This window comes from Rhagoletis pomonella, unplaced genomic scaffold (assembly GCF_013731165.1).
Source record: "Rhagoletis pomonella isolate Grant_MI unplaced genomic scaffold, Rhpom_1.0 Rhpom_scaffold_00003, whole genome shotgun sequence".
Lineage (NCBI taxonomy): Eukaryota > Metazoa > Arthropoda > Insecta > Diptera > Tephritidae > Rhagoletis > Rhagoletis pomonella.
In genome coordinates, this window is record NW_023458557.1 from 89,559,689 (window position 1) to 89,578,823 (window position 19,135).

At 36.3% G+C, this 19,135-nt stretch overlaps 2 protein-coding genes across 2 annotated transcripts in view; both read left to right on the forward strand.

Moving 5' to 3' along the window:
• The window catches only part of LOC118735737 (protein obstructor-E), a 286,283-nt gene that overhangs the window by 60,603 nt on the left and 206,545 nt on the right, over positions 1–19,135 (forward strand). The gene's annotated exons all lie outside the window — the stretch shown is intronic.
• On the forward strand, positions 10,591–12,097 carry LOC118735738 (phospholipase B1, membrane-associated). Its single transcript, XM_036465677.1, has one exon. It carries the CDS (start codon positions 10,661–10,663, stop codon positions 12,017–12,019), a length of 1,359 nt encoding a protein of 452 aa, XP_036321570.1. The 5' UTR covers positions 10,591–10,660; the 3' UTR covers positions 12,020–12,097.

Below are 19,135 nucleotides of genomic sequence, written 5' to 3' on the forward strand. Positions count from 1 at the left end.
AAAGTTAAACACTTGGCACATTTCCTCTATGCCGGATTTTATGCAGACAGCGTGTCTGAAAAGTTTAAATTGCCTTCCTCTAACCTCTGGCAGTTGTTTTTCTTTCACTTGTGCATTTGGCCTCTTTTGCATTTAAAATCGACTAACTAGTTTGTTTATATTTATTTATGCTGACCTAATAAATATACACATAGTGCGCAGCAGTAGGGATTTTCTTCGCAAAGGTGTGATCTGATGTGAAGTTTTGTGTATCTCTCGATTTGTTAAATTTTGTAATTTAAAATAATGACAGTGAATTGACTAGGTCATAAATATGTTACTAAAGGAAATCACTTAAACAATAATGGCATACATACATACATATTTATACATCACCTTCAAAACGTGCAATTAACTACTGATTGTCGCGCTTCCCAAGTAGCCAAACGGGATTCAATTAGCGCATAATAGCGCTACTTTGTTGAATTTTTTTGCGCAATGATAGTTTATGCCACCATAGCCTACCTACAGGCGCGACTAGATAAGATCGGGGGTATTTCCCCCCAAACCCGGAGTTTCAAAGAGCCATAGTTTTCCGAAAATTTGGTTGGAAGATAAAAATGATATTATTTTACTGAGTTGATAAACTATCAGCCTTATCATGAGTATCAATTTCCCCGAAACGGTTCACTTTTTAACCGACTTCCAAAAAAGGAGGAGGTTATCAGTTCGTCGGAATATTTTTTTTTTTTTTTTTTTTTTTTTATGTATGTTACCGCATAACTTTGGACCGCGTCAACCGATTTCGATAATTTTGCATCGGAAAGGTAGTGTCTCAGAGGTGGTCCCATACTAATCTGGTTGAGATCCGATCAGTGGATCATGAGATATATATATATATATTTTTTTTTTATATGGGAGTTGAAGTCGGTTTTTTTTTTTGCTAAAAATTACTTGTTACTTTTCGTTTCTATGGGCGGATGAAAAATTTTCGGGTGAAATTTTTTTCGGGCGAAACTCAAGACAAGGCAGTACAAATTCTAAAAAGCGTGAAAGCGCGTGTTACGCTCAATTTTATTTATGCTTGACAAAACCTGGCAAAGTCGTAATATATGGTGTCAACAACCGCCAATTTGGTCTGGCTTATGGTACATACAGTCAGTGTACACCTTGTTGTAATATAAAATTCACAATTATTTTAATGAACGATTAAATTAAATTAAATATTTATGAAAATATAGTTCTTTCTATAAAATAAACCATAAAAATCAAAGTTCCACACTTTATATGTAAAGTCGCTAGAAATGACGGTTGATTTTTTAGAAATTTTTTTGTGGATGGTGTTGGGCATTTTCGTCCTTATAAAAATAGATTTTAATCAAGCGTTGTATGGAAGAAAGCACGCGACTTGAAACTTGCACTTTGTTTTACTAAACTTGAACGTGCTACAAAACTGCATACTCGAAATTTTTCCAGAAATTCTGAATAAAAATTTTGAAATTTTGATGAATTTTTTTTTTTTTTAATTTTTGTGATTGATTTGTCCATAATCGATGCCACTTTTTGAATTTGGAACTGGAGAGCGGTCTTCAAAGTGAGTCGAGGTTATTTACCACACTGGAAAAAACTAAGGAATCCCTATTCCTCTCTTGCATATGGTCCATCTGAGCTAACAAGTAATGAAATTGGTTTTATTTTCCTGAAGTTTCAATTAATAATAAGGAAAGAGAAGCATCGTTTAGTCATTTTTTACCATACAATTCGCTGGGAACATGCGATAGCTGCATTCTGGCCTGCCCGTGCAGTGGTGACGAGATTTTCGAGTACAGTAACTTAGCAAATCGAATCGGTATAGTCGAGGCCGCCAAAGAACAGCCAGAATTGTCACTCTATATTTTTTCTTTCCATGGAAATGGCGTAGAGAAAATCCTACGTAGGAGAGATAAAGCCACAAAAACTAAACTCAATTAGTTATCTGTTTCTTTCTGCTGATGAAGGAATTAGGAGAAGGGGAAAAACGATTCAGTTATTCGCTGGCGGCCACGATAGCCTTCGTAGCCTTAAATCCCAAATTCCAAAGTTAATTGCAGCTTTTTGACATAATTATCAATGGGATGTTTGTCAAAAAAAGCTGCAACTAATTTGAAGTTATACACTCTTAAGCAGTTAATTAGAACAAAAATTTTACCTAATTTCATGATTTTATTCCCTATTTTTGGTACAGTCAAGTTATAGTTGAAAATTAGTCATCGGCATGGTTGTCAGTTACCTTTAAATGCTAGGAGAAAGATTGCTAGGGATGCCAAAGTTGATTTGCGGGACCCGGGAAAATGTGGAAACATCACCATTTTTTAAAGACAAATATCTCGACAGTACAGTTAAATACTACAGGTCGGAGAACTTTTAAAAAAAATACTTATTGAAAAAGGTATCCAAATTTACACTGAGGAAAAATAGAAGTATCCCTCAAAATTTATTTAATTTAAGGCGAAAATGTATCGATTTGGATACAAATTTATTAAGACGGCAACACTGATATGGATCCCTGAATAACTCTTCCTTGCTTTTTTCACAAAGTGCAATTAAATTTCGGTTTGTATTTGTTTGAGCTGGTTCCAAGCAGGGTTGTTGCGAATATTCGCATTCGCAACCGCGGAGCTTCCGCATTAATTTTAACATTCGCATTTGCAATAATCAATGCGGAGCTTTTGCGAATGCGAATGTTGTGCAAGAGCACCTATAAAGTGTATATCTGGCAAACAAAATTACAAATTGTAGCCAATATTTGATAAAAATGTCTTTAAACACAAAATTCGCATCCGCGGATGTCTAAAATTTCACATTCGCAACATACCTAGTTCCAAGTACCACCTCTACAATTTCATTCAAAGAAGCTCCCGCTTTTTCCAATTCGTCTGGTCCTATGGTCGGGCCACCATAAAAGTGAGATGAACATTGACTGAGTCACCGAACGTAGGTCCATCCTGCATTTTTTCACTAAACTTGGTTTCAGTGGCTGCTATGGCTAAAATTTTTGCCAATATATCTGATTAAACTACTGCTCTAACTTTCCTGGTCGCACTATTATTAGTGTCCTACAAGCCTCACATATATATTCAGAACTTCAGCGCGGTATAGTTTCCAGCCGCAGAGACCGATTGAAACCAATCTACTCGATATAGGCTCCTGTGCCTACACCGCAGTCCATCTTGGATCCGTCAGTGTAGATAAAATTAGGTGCTTCTAAGGCGCACGTCAGGACTCCTATTGAAAAAATTTCCCATCACTTAATTTGAAAAATCTGCTAGTAGTCGGATTTAAAAAAAAAAGTAGCTAATTGAAAATTAACTGCTTATTTGATTAAATTGTATTATATATTTAAATTTTTCCGATTTGCATTATTTTCATTTAAAAAAAATGTTACTTTTCTGGCACCTTTTCCCCGAAAATCTTTAGCATTCCTGGCTACTTCCTTTGTTGCTTTGATTTCACTTTCGATTGGTCTAAGCTCAGGGCAGTTTGGCGGATTTGCTTCTCGAGGCATTTTGTTCTTTACCAATTTGCTGCAATGGCAAGAGGCTAGGTCCGGCCAAAAGAAAGTGGAAACCACATCCTGTCTTAGGAAAGGCATTCGCCTTTTTTCCGAAAATTCCTTAATATATGTTTGTTTGTTTATTGTTTCCCATAGTTACAAAAGACCTGCTCCTTTCGCCACAGCTGCAGATTGCTTTCCATAACTGGAATTTACGAGGAACTTTTGACTACCCTTGGACTTGGAAATTTTCGTCCACATTTACCGGCGAGTCTGCAGTCTACCTGACCTGAGTTGGAACTTTCTGCACTTGGAACGTCTTGGGACCAGCCTCCTTTTTTGTTTTGCAGACAAAAAAACTCGGAGCACTCTGCTAAATGATGATGATTTTGTTTTTCTAATTTTGGTCACCGATGCCCTTTTTTCTGTCGGAATCTGGCTTCCGAGTAACAGCCTTAAAGTTCTTCAACACTCTACTTACTTACTTACTTTTAGCTCCCAAAAATTGTTTTTTGAACGTCCTCTGAGGAAAAAATCGTTTTATGTACTTCAAATTCGCTTGCCAAAGGTGATAATTTTTTTCAAACGCAGCCCTAAGTTGTTCTATTTATGCCACATCTTTAGTCTACTGACATTGTATTGTTTGCCTAAGGATAGTCGCTCCAGTTGGTTTGTTGTTCATCAGCGTCATTGCTTTTTACCTCGTCTGGGTCAAGTGGATGCACATAAGTTGCATTTATCTGAGTTCTTATTCCTCCAAATCTGAAATGTACTCTTTGTACATTTGTCTCTGCAGGAATTAACTAAAGTCTTGCGACCATTCGATAGCTCTCTTATTTCTTGATGGGAAACTTCAAGTCTGAAAATGCTAGCAGACCGGCAGTACGGCTCTGACGATATTGGCCAGTCTTATCAAAAATTTCAAGGAAGATCTTCCTTTGGAAAAATCTACTTGAGGCACCTTAAATGTTTCTTAAGAGTCGGGAAGTTTCCACTGACGTGTAGAAGTGCGATTTAGAGCCTTTGTCCTCTGACCTTTCACATGGGCAATGTTAAACAACACAAATGGGCTCTGTGACCTACGGGCTTTAAGCAGATACCTTTTCAACAAAGACAGAAGAAATCAATTACTAACTGGCAACTAAATAAAATTATATTCGAAATCTATAAATCCGCAATGAGAACAGTCGTAATGGAGGTACTTCTGCGATAGTTTCTCGCTAGTTATTCTTTTCTACTGGGTTACCTGAAGGATTAGACGAGAAAGTGAACGGTGAGATTCGAACCACTTAGCGTTGACTTTACCCGTTTTATCTATCGTTTCCTATATGACAGACGTCTTGAGGAGGAGTGTGGCAGGGCAGACCCCACACGCGGAAGGCTTTTCATCGCTACGTTGAACCACTATCCCTTTCTTGTGATTAATCTACAAATTATGCAATACCCAGCAGGAACAAATATGTTCGTTGATCGCCTAAGTGGTCATGTAAATTCGAATTATAGCCTTACTGATGTCTCAGGATAACTTTATCTCACGACGTGGCTTCACGAAACTGGTCTTGACCGCAACCTCTGAAGTGGACCAGTTTGTCCTTCGCCAAGGCTATTAAGGCTATTAATGTAGCCACCTCCAGAAGCGCAACAAGAAGCCTTCCAATAAATTAAGTCTAACCACCTAAGTGAGACAGCCTGCATTTGGTGAGAGCAACACATTCACAAAGAATATGTTCTGGCGTTTCTTCGTCCAGCTCTTAAAAGCGACACACGTTCACGTCTGAAAGATGCATCTTCTTGAGGTGATATCGAACAGAGCGTTCGAAGGTTCCATTTGCTTAAAGAAAGACATTTTTTTAAACCTTTTTAGATAAACAGATAAACTCTTAGCCTGCCTGTGTCCCATACATTCATTTCCGTTCTCGTTAAATTTTTTTGTCTGGCTTCGTCTTAGGTATATGCACACATACTGTGGTAGCACTGTGTTTTGCTAGGTAGTCCGCCTGTACGTTGCCATCATGCCCCGTTACACATCCCCGTAGTATTGTATTCTTGGTTCCAAGAGGGTTAAATCACGAGAAAACTCGTTTTTTGACAATCTATTTTGCTAAACGACGACTTTAGTCTGCCGGAATGAAATCAGGAAGCTTTTTATCAAGTGTTTTTTAACATCTGAATAAATTTTTTTTAATCATAATTTATAACAATAACAGTATTCAATGGCAATCATAAAAAAACCCGGTAGCAAGGTGAATTACCAAAAAACGTTCAATCACTTTGTACCCGCTGCAAGCCTTTTTGAACTTTTTTTTAGCAAATTGTTGTTTACTCTCATTAATATTTGTCTCAAATGAGTATGTAAATATGTTTGCATAGTACTTCACATCATTTTAATGTATCACCTGCGTACAACACCAAGTTCAAGAGCATAAAAGCGAATTTTGTTGCACACAAACAAAGCAGCAACGCACATATGTACGATGCCTTTTGTTTAAGGTGCGGTTGTATGCGGCAATGATGAATGTTCAGATGAGTCGTATGTATGTATGTACATACATATAATGTCTATCTAGTTGCTCCAGCAGCACAATATTTGTGTTGGGTCAACAAATTTTAATTGAAATGAAGTTCTAAGCGAGTGTCAGGCGTCGTTAACATGACATTTATGACATTTAAAGTGCCACACTATGTTTATATGGCATTTTTTGTTGGGATTCATATTTTGTTAAACAAAAAAGAAAAAAAAAACAATTGGGTACAAACCGCAAAAAATAAACTGTGTAATTAAGCGTAGTAAGGACAGTCGAATGAACTTGCCTATGAGTACCCACATACATACATATGTACATATTTGAGGAGATACAGATGTGCTCGTCTTATTTTGTTACTTTGTACTATTCTCTATTGAAGTCAAGATTTATTACTTCACCGCTGATCTTTTACTCCAACTAAAAAAATAAAAATCTAAAATTCATGAAATAGATGTTTATGCTGGAAATTTTTTAACTAAAATACTTTAGGCATTTATTTAGTAATTTCATTTGTTCAACGCGCGAGAAAGCGTTAAGAAGTCATCTGTAGCCGAGTGCAAGCGGTTGCGGTGTAAGTTCTGAACGTTCAGAGCAAAAGAACTGTGTACGCAAGTGTGTAGTATTTATTTTTTTTTTATTAAATTGCAAATACTATTTGAACAATCAGAGGCTATTGGGTTTGCAGTGAAAAAAAGAACGTTTGGTACTGAACTTTTGTGCGAAAATACTATCACTATACAAATTACTGAAATTAAAATGAAGATTAAAAAAGTGAAAATCATTATGCTTTGAAACGAATTTACGTCATACTCTGTCCACTTTGGTTTGAACATAAACCGATTTCAGAATCGTGCCAACTTCAGTGCCATCTGCGTTGTAATTTCGTAGTAATTTTAACTTCTTAAGAAAGTAAAATGTGGCATAAGACAACAAAACAAAAATAAGTCGGTTTGTCTCCAAGCCAAAGTTGGCAAAGGATAACGGAAATTAGTTTTGAAATACATGCTACTCCTTTATAACCTGTCGGAAAAATCAACAAACAAACAGAAATTGAAGAACTTTACGAGAGATGATCAAAATGAAAATTACAAAAATAGCTAAACATAAAATGAAACAAAAAATATAAGGAAATATAAAAATTTAAAGGATTCAAAAATATAAAGAAATATAAAAATTAAAAGGATTTAAAAATAGAAAGTAATGTTAAAATTAAAAGGATTTAAAAATACAAAGGAATATAATTATAAAAATAAAATAAAATTAAATAAAAAATGTACTTATCTTATAAATAAAACAGTAAACTACAAAATAAGAAAAAAAAATAAAATAAATAAAGATAAGAAACAAATAAAAAATAAGAAATAATAAGGAATAAATAAAAAATGACAAATAAATAAAAAATAAGGTATAACTAAATAAAAAATTAGAAATAAATAAAAAATAAGAAATAAAAACTTAATAACATAAGAATATTAACATAAGAAATAAACACTTAATAAAAAAGTAATAAAAATATGAAATATAATAAATAAGTATGGAATAAAAAATAAATGAAAACAAGAAATAAATAATAAAATATATAAGAATTAGAAAAAGCAAATACAATAAAAAATATAAGAACAATAAAAAAAAACAAGCATAGAAAAATTTAATAAAAAATATAAAAACTACAGTACAATAAAAAATAATAAGAAAAAATAAATAAAAATAAAAAGAACTAAAATAATATCTCTCTCATCAATAAAAAGTAAACTAATAAATAAGAAAAATGAAAAATAAGAAATAAATAAAAATGAAATATAAAATATAGAATTAATAAAAAACTAGAAATAAATTAAAACTAAGTAATAAAAGAAAAATAAGAAATAAAAGAAAATTAAGAAACATAAGAAAAATATGAAATAAAAGAAAAATAAAAAAATAGTAAAAATAATAAATAAATAACAAGCAAGAAATAATAAGAAATAAATAAAAAACATAATACTAAAGTTTAGAAAAATATAAGAACAATAAAAAACAAGTATTAAAACTAATTAAAAAAAGAAAACAAATATTAAAAAAAATGTAAACGCCTTAAGCGGTGTAAAAAGCGAAAGTACGTAATTGAACTTTATCGAGAAAGTACCGAACAATTCATATTACGCAAAACCAAGTCGCTTCAATGCAAATCAGATATTATACTGAACTGTACTCACCACGTGATGAAATTGTCAAAAATTGGTTCTTTTTGGTTTGCTTATCGGTACTAAGACAAACGACGTGTTCAAAAATCTGCACTCGGACTACTTGCCGCCCATTTTACTATTTACTTTCGATTTCCCTTTAATCCATTTTAAATTTACACAATCTGCGACTAAATAGCATCAGAGTGTTAAGTGTTATCGAGTTCTGAAATTTATTTCTCTCAAAACATCAACGCTAAAAGCGTTAAACATAAGCGGAGCATAAACACAAAGCCTTCTACCGGCATCTTAGACTCTTTAAGGCAGGAAGCGCAAATGGGGTTGCATGTATGCCCCTCACAGGCAAGTGTTTTGTGCCAAGATTACAAGATGTGACAAGCCATCAATCCCAGTCTTCGTCTCATCATGAAAGAAAAGACCTAAAATTGAGGGCAGCGCATGAGTAACTCCCACTCATTGCTAAGCGAAATATTTTGGCAGCTAATTTCAGACGGGGCCTTTGGTGACCGAAGGTGGAAATCCTTTAACTGGTAGTCAAGTGATCCGATGTCTCATTTATACATAGGTACACACTCCCTAGTGATCTGCTGGGTCTCAGAGCAAAGCAAGTTCTTTGTTTCCCAACGTATTTACTTCAGTCGAGACTTTCACTGCCAAACTAGTTTAGCTGAAGTTAGAGCGCTGGCTAATGTCTTGGGTATAGCTTGGTTATTACTTCAGACACCTTAAGTTCTAACTAAGCACCCATTTTCCGTACCGAGGTATTGCACGACCTTGAGTATTGAAGATACCTTGAATTACCGAGGCATATTCCCCTATAGAGAAGTCAAGATTGTCCCAATTACCCGCGATATAGATTCGTAATTCTCAGCCTGCGCCAGCATCGTAGTATCTATTCAGTAAAGGCGAAGATAGTGTACTATCCATGATATTCAGAAGACCTTAGGATCAACATCTCGCCTCTAACAATATCCGCGTCACTCCACAATACATCATAGCAGCAGTCATTTATTTTAAGCTTTGAGGAGATCGACTACTGGGCACTTTACTAGCAATTTGGACTCCAACGGCGAGATATTTGGGCTACTTTAGGTGAAGAAGAGATCGTCAGAGAGTGAGAAACGATCTCTGATAGCTAAGGGAGCTTCGATATGTAAAAATCAAACAGAAGATGTCCACCAACATGCTGTGCGCTTCGAAGTTTTATTTCGAAACGGTACTGACAATTTCAGCCAATCGCAGCGCGCCTACAAAGCTATAGAGAGAAGGTCTCAATGTCTTCTAGTAGCGTGGAGTGGCAGATGGTGTAAAGCTCCTGTTAAAGTCCAACGCAACCAGAAGGTTCTCTCACAAAGGTGGCTCCGATTATGTCCAACGCTGGATAACCCGTTTGTTTAGGGCGCTAGGTTAGACGGTGGTGCTGTGTAATTTTTGGAAGCCATCCTGATGCTTCGCCTCAAGTGTCTTCATTAGCAGAAAATCAGTGTTATAAGGTCTCCCTTTGTTGGCAGGCCTCCTCTGCTTTAGCAGTGGCACCACTCCTTGATTTACACAAATCCGGAGTTAATGATCTTTGTAAGGTAGTCAGTCTACATCCGCCTGGTGTAATTTTTTCAAGCATCAGAATGAATATTCCGAGTGGAAAAATAGCTTTAGAGGCGTTTGCCTTTCCGTGGCGCGGCGTGGTTTCTGAAAGTTTGTGTAGCCTTCTGACAACCCCAGGTTTGGTCTAAGCCACCGAAGGATAAAGTGTGACTTGTCGGCTGAAGTGGCTCTAGTATTGCTTCGGGGTCGACGAGGCCAGTCTGTCACTTGGCCGGGTTGGACATGAGATTACGGTTAAACAAAGTTTACTCACCACACGAGAGGTGAGGCTCCAGGACTTCAAGGGTTACTCTGCTTTTTCCGCAGGTGTTGGTTTACTAGTTGTTTTATAGCTCGTTTTAAGTATTGTACTACACTAAATTGCAACCTTTTTTGTTATAGCAAGCAACCTGCGGGAGTAGTGAAAAAAAATGTACTCCAGATTTTGTGGCGATGTCGTATCTAGCAATAAGGTCTAGAAAGACTTTTTATTTAAGACTTTTATCATTTAATATGAATGAATATATTTCATGCCTTTGTGACGCAAATTTTAACCAGTTTTTGACAATTTTTTTTTTTCATCGAAAAGATACTACAGCGTCCCCCGGTTAATTGGGCATGAGAAATTCACCATTTTTCGTTAAAATATTTGCAAAACAATTAGCTAGGACTTGTTCTATTGAAGAGTGCTTTTTTAACACAGTTAATAGTTAAAATAAGCAGCGCAACTATTTAAGTTAGAGCCCATTAGCCGTGGTATACTGTACTTAAAACTATTCCTCCAATCCAGCTAAGACCATCATATAAATTCTAATAAATAAAATAAAACTAAATCATATCAATTAATGAAGTAAAAAATGACGTCCCTACTACGTACTCCCGCTTATTTGGTCCTATTGGTGCTCTGCACGCTCTACTTGCAAACCACCGCGCAGCGTTTCGACTTTTTACGACGCCTACGACAAAAGAAAATGGACAGATTTTGGGCTCAGTTCATTGGGCAACGCACCATTGATGATCTGCATGAAGCAGAGAAAGGCAATGTACTCACTACTGATTTGGATAAAATGCGTAATTTCTTCGTTATTATGCGTCGCTTTTCCATGCAGCGCACAGACATGGACGCGTTGTTTGAGAAGAATCGCGCAGAGGGCAAAATGCAACGCGTCGTACCGTTGGATCAACCCTTCCCTTGCGATCTCAGCTATGCCCGCTCCACATTCCCACCCACTTCGGTTCATCAGCTGCGACCGGGCGACATCGATGTGATTGCCTGCATTGGGGATTCACTTTCAGCCGGTAATGGCATTATGTCGGATCGTGTGTTGCACATTTTAAATGAATTCCGCGCATTCTCCTTCTCTGGCGGCGGTTATGGCGATTGGCGCACATATCTAACGTTACCCAATATATTGAAAGTATTCAATCCAAACCTCTATGGCTATTCCACCGAAAATGAATTGACTGTGGACAGCACATCGCGCTTAAATATTGCCGAACCGATGATCATGTCACGCGATTTGCCATATCAAGCGCGTGTACTTATCGATCGCATGCGGCACGATGCCAATGTTGATGTGGAGAACCACTGGAAGCTACTAACCATCTTTGTCGGCAACAATGATATTTGCTCCGACATGTGCCACCATAAAAATATGACCGATTTTGTACATCGTCATGAAATGGATATGCGCCGTGCGCTAACTTTACTGCGTGACAATTTGCCGCGAATGCTTGTTAATCTAGTGCCAGTACCCAATATGGTCATCACGCTCTATCCAATGCGCAATGTACCGCTTCGTTGCCTCGCTGTTCATCATCTTGGCTGTCATTGCATTTTCAGCCATTCCATTGGGGAGCGGGAGTTACAACAGGCCTACGATCACATCACACGTTGGCATGAAGTGGATCAGTATGTTGCTCAGTTGCCGGAGTTCCAAACAAATGAGTTTGCTGTGATCTATCATCCCTTCACGGCGCATGTTGTCTCGCCGAGTCTCGAGAATGGTGATACAGATTTGCGCTACTTTGCGAGCGATTGTTTTCACTTCAGTCAGCTTGGACATGCGGCCATGTCAAATTCACTGTGGAATAGCATGATGCAGCCGATGGGACAAAAGCTGCGCGACATGGTGCCAGCATTCAGCAATTTTGAGTGTCCCAGCGAACAGCGGCCGTTTATAGCAACGCTCGGCAATAGCAGGCAGAGGAATTAGTGTAACAGAGGAGAGTATTTTTGCGTTACTTGTTTGTTGTAAATATTTACGTACATTTATGTATACATACATAGATAACCTGTAAGGAAATTAGTTTAAAAAGTTTAATTTTACTAAAATGTAAAATGTATGTACATAAATGAATTTTATCAACTTGAAAATAAAGACAAGATATTAACAAAAAATTATGTCATATCATATTTTTAACGAATTTCATTTAGCGAGTAAAATTTTCCTTTTCTTGATTGATGCTGTAGCAGCGTAACCGATTCTAGCCGAGTACAGAAAATAACTGAAAATGCCAATTGAAGCCAAGTCCTTCTCAATTTATTCTTTCCAACGCATAGAAGGCCTTCCTCTTCCTCTGTTACCCGCATTGCGACATGCGTTGAATACTTTCAAAGCTAGAGCATTTGAATCCATTGGTAAGACATGGTCGAGCCAGCAGAGCGGCACTGTATTTTAACCAGCGGCACTATGTCCAAATCGTTCTAAAGCTCGTAGTGGTCATCGTTCAATAGTCTGCGACATTGCCTACCCAGTCTAAAGTAGCACTCATTGACAAGAGGGATTCTTCTTGTGCTGCTTGTCTGATGACAGAAGATACTTCGTTTTGTCCTTGTTCACCACCCACACGCTTTACTTCTCTATCTAATTCCGAGAAGGCAAAAGCTTGTTGTCGCCGATGATGTCGATGCCATCGGCCTACGCCAGCAATTGTACGGCTCTTGTAAAAAATCTTATTTCAGCGGTCAGTTCTTCAACTCTTACTATCGTCTTCAATATCAGATTAAAGAAATCACATGAAAGAAAATCGGCCTCTATTAAGCGGCTCGGGGAGGTCCTTCTGAATTTTTCTCAACGTCATTTTACACAGCTGTATTTTACAGATTTGTTGTATTTCAGACGCTTAATTCCTATTCATACCTCGTCATAGGCAGGCGATTGGACATCGATTGTGCCGTCATCTACTGGTGGCTCGTGTTCTCCTTCTGGACTCCTTTGAGTGCTGTTTCCATTCAATGGGGTGGAAAAGTGTTCTCTCCAAAATTAAAGTATGTTCTAGGAATGAAGCGCCCAAGGTCGCCGTGGTAGTTCTTACAGGTATTCGCCCTGGTACAGACACTTTCCCTAAGTCGTCTAACTTTCTGATAAAATTCCCGGGAATTTTACCTGTCGACCAGAATTTTGAGCTGTCCGTACTCACGTATATCGGCCTCTTCCCTCTTCAACTCCCTATATCAATCTCAAATAGCTAGCTTGGCTGTAACAAGATATTTGTCCAAGTATATGTATGTTTGACATCCATGTAGCCTGATGAATTATTTTATACTGGAACCTAATTCTGCTGACTAGCACATTTAGTGTACCCGTCGGTGTCGATTAGCCCCAGTTCATTATCGTTTGCTTCATCGTGTAGGCTAAATTCTCCGAAGTTCGGATCAAACATCCCGTCCTTTCCGACCCTGGCATTGAAATCACCTAGCACGACTTTGATATCGTGATGTGGGTAGCGCTCTTAAGTGGGCTCCAAATGCTCATTGACAAGGTCTTTGGTCGCCTCGTCCTTCGTCCGTACATAGGCGTAATTGAACGAGATGTTGAAGATTCTCGCTTTGTTTGGGATAACGCCGAGCCGCTCGTTAACCGGTGTGAATGCTAGTACTAGCCGACGGACTTGGTTAGGTTTAAATGGCTAGAAAGGGTGATTCGACCAACACTTAGGTCAATCTCACGACAAGCTCTTCCGCTTATTTTATCTTTGCCCGCCGATTGCAGTTCGAAGCTGATGGTGATGCTTGTCTCTGTCTAACTATAACATCAAGCATACACCAATTATGGAACTTAATTTTCGTCACGACCTTTTTCAAAATATAAAATCTGATGTTAAAAAGTTAAATGAATTACGACAGTTAAATTAAATTCTTTAATATTTTTTCAATAGGGTTGCCACCTGTTTAGAAATTCTAAATCAATTTAATTAACGAGTTAATGGAAATATATTCATATTAGCATTAAACGATAGCGGTGTAAAAAAATTTGTTTCGAAAACATTTTTAAATATGGTTGCCATCTGTTTAAAAATAAAAAATAAATTTTGTTAAGTAAAAAGAACTATTTTGGTATGGTTATCAAACGAACGAGGTTTAAAAATACTTTGCATTGAAAATATTTTGGAAGAGGGTTGCCACCTGTTTAGAAACTCAAAAACAATTTAATTAACAAGTTTAAAGAAATACTTTAATACGGGTATCAAGCGAAAGAGGCTTACGAAAGCTTTGTTTCGAAAATATTTTTCAAGAGGGTCGCCAACTATTTAAAAATTCAAAATCTGTTTAATTCACAACTTGGAAGCAATGCTAATATGGTGAACGAGATAGGTTTAAGAAAGCTTTATTTGGAAAATATTTTTAAGCTTTATTTCGAAATATTTTTGAAGAGGGTGGAATTAAATATTTTAATATTGGTGTCAAATGAGAGAGGAAAGCTTTATCTCTAAAATTCTAGTGAAGGGACAGGCTTAAGTAAGCTTTATTTAAATATTTTTGAAGAGTGCTGCCACCCATTTCAAATTGCCAGTTCAATTGAGAGAATTGAGTGGCTAAATGAAACCTTTTAATAGAAGTGCCAAACGAAAGAAGTTAAAGAATGCTTTTTCTCCTAAATATTTTGGAAGGGGTTGCTACTAGGTTTAAAAAGTCAAATTTAACTTAGTTATTTTGTTAGTTGAAAAATACATCGAGGTATCTTACACATTTACAGCAAATTATTTTGAAAGTAGTTTGTAAGTGAGTTGCCACATTTACAAAATATGTATGTAAATCAACTTATTTCGTTTATGTAAAAAAAAAAAAAATATAAAAATTTAGCATTGATACAAATCTAAAATTATATTTGTACATGCAAAGGCTATCTACGAAATATAAGTGGTTCTTAATACTGAAAGAGGTGATTTAGTTCAAATTTGGCACAAACTTTGATTTTGTACTGAAGTATATTTAATTTGTATTCCTGAATCCACTCTAACGTAATATCTACATTTATAGCTCTTTAGTGCACGTTCTTTCTAACTTATACAAATATTGAAATTTTAATTAAACAATATTGAATAAATCACTCCAACAACTTACTCACCTCACAGATATGTCAACAACGCCCACTGTGATTTTAATTTAAAATGTTTCATACTTTTCAATGGTATGGACATTTTTTATGTTTTAAATTTTTAATTAATCGAAATAAATTAAAAAAAAAATGCTTATAATGCACAAAAAATATGCATGGCAACGGCAAAAATGTGGCTGCTGGTAATGGTATACTACCACTATATGTACATATGTACGTGCGTACATAGATAATTGTATATTATTGGTGTCGACCATGGGAGGTACATCCATACATAGGCAAATGCTGGCGATGTTGATGGCACTCACATGATGGCAATGGCAACTGCTGACAACGCCCGTCCGGCTACCGGACAACCGGACCCGCCCAGAAAAAATACACACCGTACATCTATGTATGCATGTATTTAAATAAAATATTAAAAAAAAAAAAACGAGAACTACAAAAAAATCGGAGGGAGAGATTAAAATTAAGGACGAGCAGAATAAAAAAAAAATGAAATGAAATCCGTCGAAATCCTTGTCATGATTGTGTACAGATAGATATAGCATATAAACCATTCGACATATACAACAATGCACGCCCACACATACACACATGCACACGTAGATAAGCGGCCATATATGCGCTTGTAAATTCATGCATGCAGCTTCATGTACTGGTGTGCGTTTGTATGTTTGCGATTGCATGATTAAGGGGTCAAAACGGCAGCGGCATATACCAGATTTTTATGCCATTTACGTACATATGTATCATATGCATGTATGTACAGTGCCGGCTACATGAATACGACCCCAAATTTTGATGCCTAGTATTGACAGTTTTCTTTTTGTTCATTTAGTATTTATTAATTAAAAAAAAAAAATATAGCATACAAAAACCAAGTAAATTCGATTTTCGAACTTTACACAAAATTTATAATAATTCAACAAATTTTCATAAAAAACTAAAAATCAACGCAATATTTTAGAACCTTGAAACGTACACCTTGTTTATACATATAATAAAACTGTAACCGGCCGATGTCTGTATATTATAGATATTAAAGAAAAATTTATTAGATCAACAGAAGCCAAATCAACCATTTTTAGAATTTTTGTCTGTCGTCTCTCTGTATGTTTGTAGTGCGTCACTCGAAAACTAATGCATGGAATTGAATGCGGTTTTCATCTATGTATTACCAGAGGTCTAACTTAAAAACCAAAAATTTTAGAGTTGCCACCTATTTGAAGAATGCCGTTTAAGTAAATTGATTAGATAAAGTAAATGTTGCCTTATGGCTGTCAAAATCTAGGGGTGTAAGAAGGTTTACAGACGATAAATTTTTTGTGGAAGGTTGCCACCTGCTTGAAAATTTTAATTCAATTGATTTAATAAGATGAATTAAATATCGCAATACGGATATCAAACTTAAGAGATTTAGAAAGTTCTACTGCCGAAAATATTTTTGGAGAGGGTTGCCACCTATTTCAAAATTGATCAAATAAATGAAATATTGCAATACTGGTATCAAACTAAAGAGGTTTGAAAAAGTTTACACTCGAAAATATTTTTGAAGCGGGTTGCCACCAATTTGAAAATTTTTATTCAGCTAAATTGATAATTTGAAGAAAATATGCGATATGTAGACTCGAGTTTTAGGATTATAACTTAAATTTCCAGCAGAAAGTCGATACATTACTTACCTTTTAAATACCTTCTAAAATATATTAATTTATACATTTATAAAAAATAAAGAATGTTTCATAAATCGAAAATTTGTTTGAAAATCTCATAAAGCTTTTTTAGTATTTTTTTTAATGATGAGGCGATAAGAGTTTTGTACATAGTTTGAAAATCGGATTTAAATAGTTTTTGCTATACAATGTGCTATATTTTTATAAAAAATTAATGAATATTGAATAAACAAAAGGAAAGCTGTCAGAACTGAAGATCAAAAGGGGCGCTTTTTAACTGACCCGCACTGTATATGCATTTGCGTGTGTGTAGTATGCACTTGTGCGCTTGTGATGAGTTTTTACATACATACATATGCCGTAACGTGTGCTCGTTTGCTGAATAAATCAAAAACAAACTAAAAAAAGATGAAAATAAAAAAATCACACGAAAAAAGGTATTTAAAAAATGTTGCATGAAGCGGAGAAGAAAAAAAATGAAATCATATTAAAAATGCAACGCCACGCTGAAATGAATACACAGCGAAAGCAAAACAACAAGAAAAAAATAAACGTACTTAAAAATGAAAAAGTAAAAAAAAAATGTGAAACGCGAAAAAAGGACACACAACGCAAATTTTGTTGTGCAATAAATGCGAGATGAAAAGGGAGATGGCAATGGAGCAGAGAGAAGAAGTAGTCGTGGAAAAGAGTAGCGTTAAAAGCTGTGCGCTGTTTACGGATAGCGGACAGCTTAAGTGGAAAGAGAGAGAGAGAAATGTGTAGTGTGGCGGTAATGGAGCGGAGCAGCGCTCGACGGGGCTGGTGGTGTTGGTTGGAATGGGGGCTGATGGAGTGGTTGGATACTGGTATGAGCAAAATGGGTAAACGCCCAACTGCAAATGGTGGAACGGTTACATTATGAAGTGTCCGAAAAAAGGGCGTCAGTAGCGCAGCAACAACGTTAATAACAACAATGGCGACAGCGAAACTCATTGCAAGGAAAAAATAAAATAATAAAGTTAAGAGGGTGCATTTTTCCTCGCTTGTTAACCAGTCGCGGCTGTTTTTGTATGTACATATATTTACACCCAACGTTGCATATGCTGCATATGTACGTATGTACATTCTTACATACAATAAGTAAATATGAAAATGAAAATTTTTCGAAAACAAAAAAAAAATATTTGATACCAAAAGCATCGACAAACTGTCCTTTATGTGTCCCACCAACATGACAAGCAGCCGACCACCTTACCGGAACAAAATATTTTACGTTCAAGTGGAGCAGCGCGCGAAAGCCGCGCCGTGCCGCAGCTGCTCGAACGACCGACCGACCGATCATCGGACCAGACCGAGCGAGCGGCGCTATTCCGTCAGACCACCTGCATGGCGCTGTAACAATAATATCAGAGAAATAACGGAAATAGCAACTCTTGTTAGCGAACCATTCAACGTCAACGCGGCTGACGATGTTGTCGCATACTTTTGGGGGCAATAATTTTTTTTTTGTCATTCACCATTTTACCACTGCTGAATGCAAACAAGTCGCGGCAACTGAAATGAAATACTAGCAGAATACTACGTACTCGCATACCTAGGTACATTTAACTGCATGCATGGCGTATGATATATTGTTATATATGCATGTATGTATGTACTCCATTAGACCACACCACCTTACAAGCAAACAAAAACAAATTCGCCGTACACCCCAGAGTTTAAAGTATTATTGCAAGGCAATTCGAAAAATGTTTTTTTTTTTTTGGTTATGGTCGAATCTTATTCGGCGACATCTACATTCGGCAACAACGATTTTTTTTAATAGTTCTACTGGCATAATCAAAATACAAACAATTAAAAGTTCGCCATACACCCCACAGTCGACAGTATATTTGCAAGTCAATTTTGAAAAATTTTTATTTTTTGTTTTGGTCGAACCTTTGTCGGCGACATACATATGTACATTCGGAAATAATTTTTTTTTAATATGTAGTTCAACTGAAATAATCAAAGTACTTACTAAGCAAAAGCTTAATGATTGGGTGATACGTTATGGTGGTGATAACAACTGAGTTCTGGTGGATAAGTACTAGAACGGCGTACGTGAGGGCAATGAACTTTGGAACAAAAAAAAAAAATTTTTTCTAGAGATCAAAACATCGATATATCATACATTAAGATCCTACTATAAATGCCGAATATTTAAATTACGAAAAGTGTAGAAAGTTGACCCATACGGTCGGGCAACACAGATTTTTTTCCAAATTGGCTTGCAAAATATTTTAATACTCAAAGGTGTACGGCGAACATTTCGTTACCGCTGCGGTCTAAT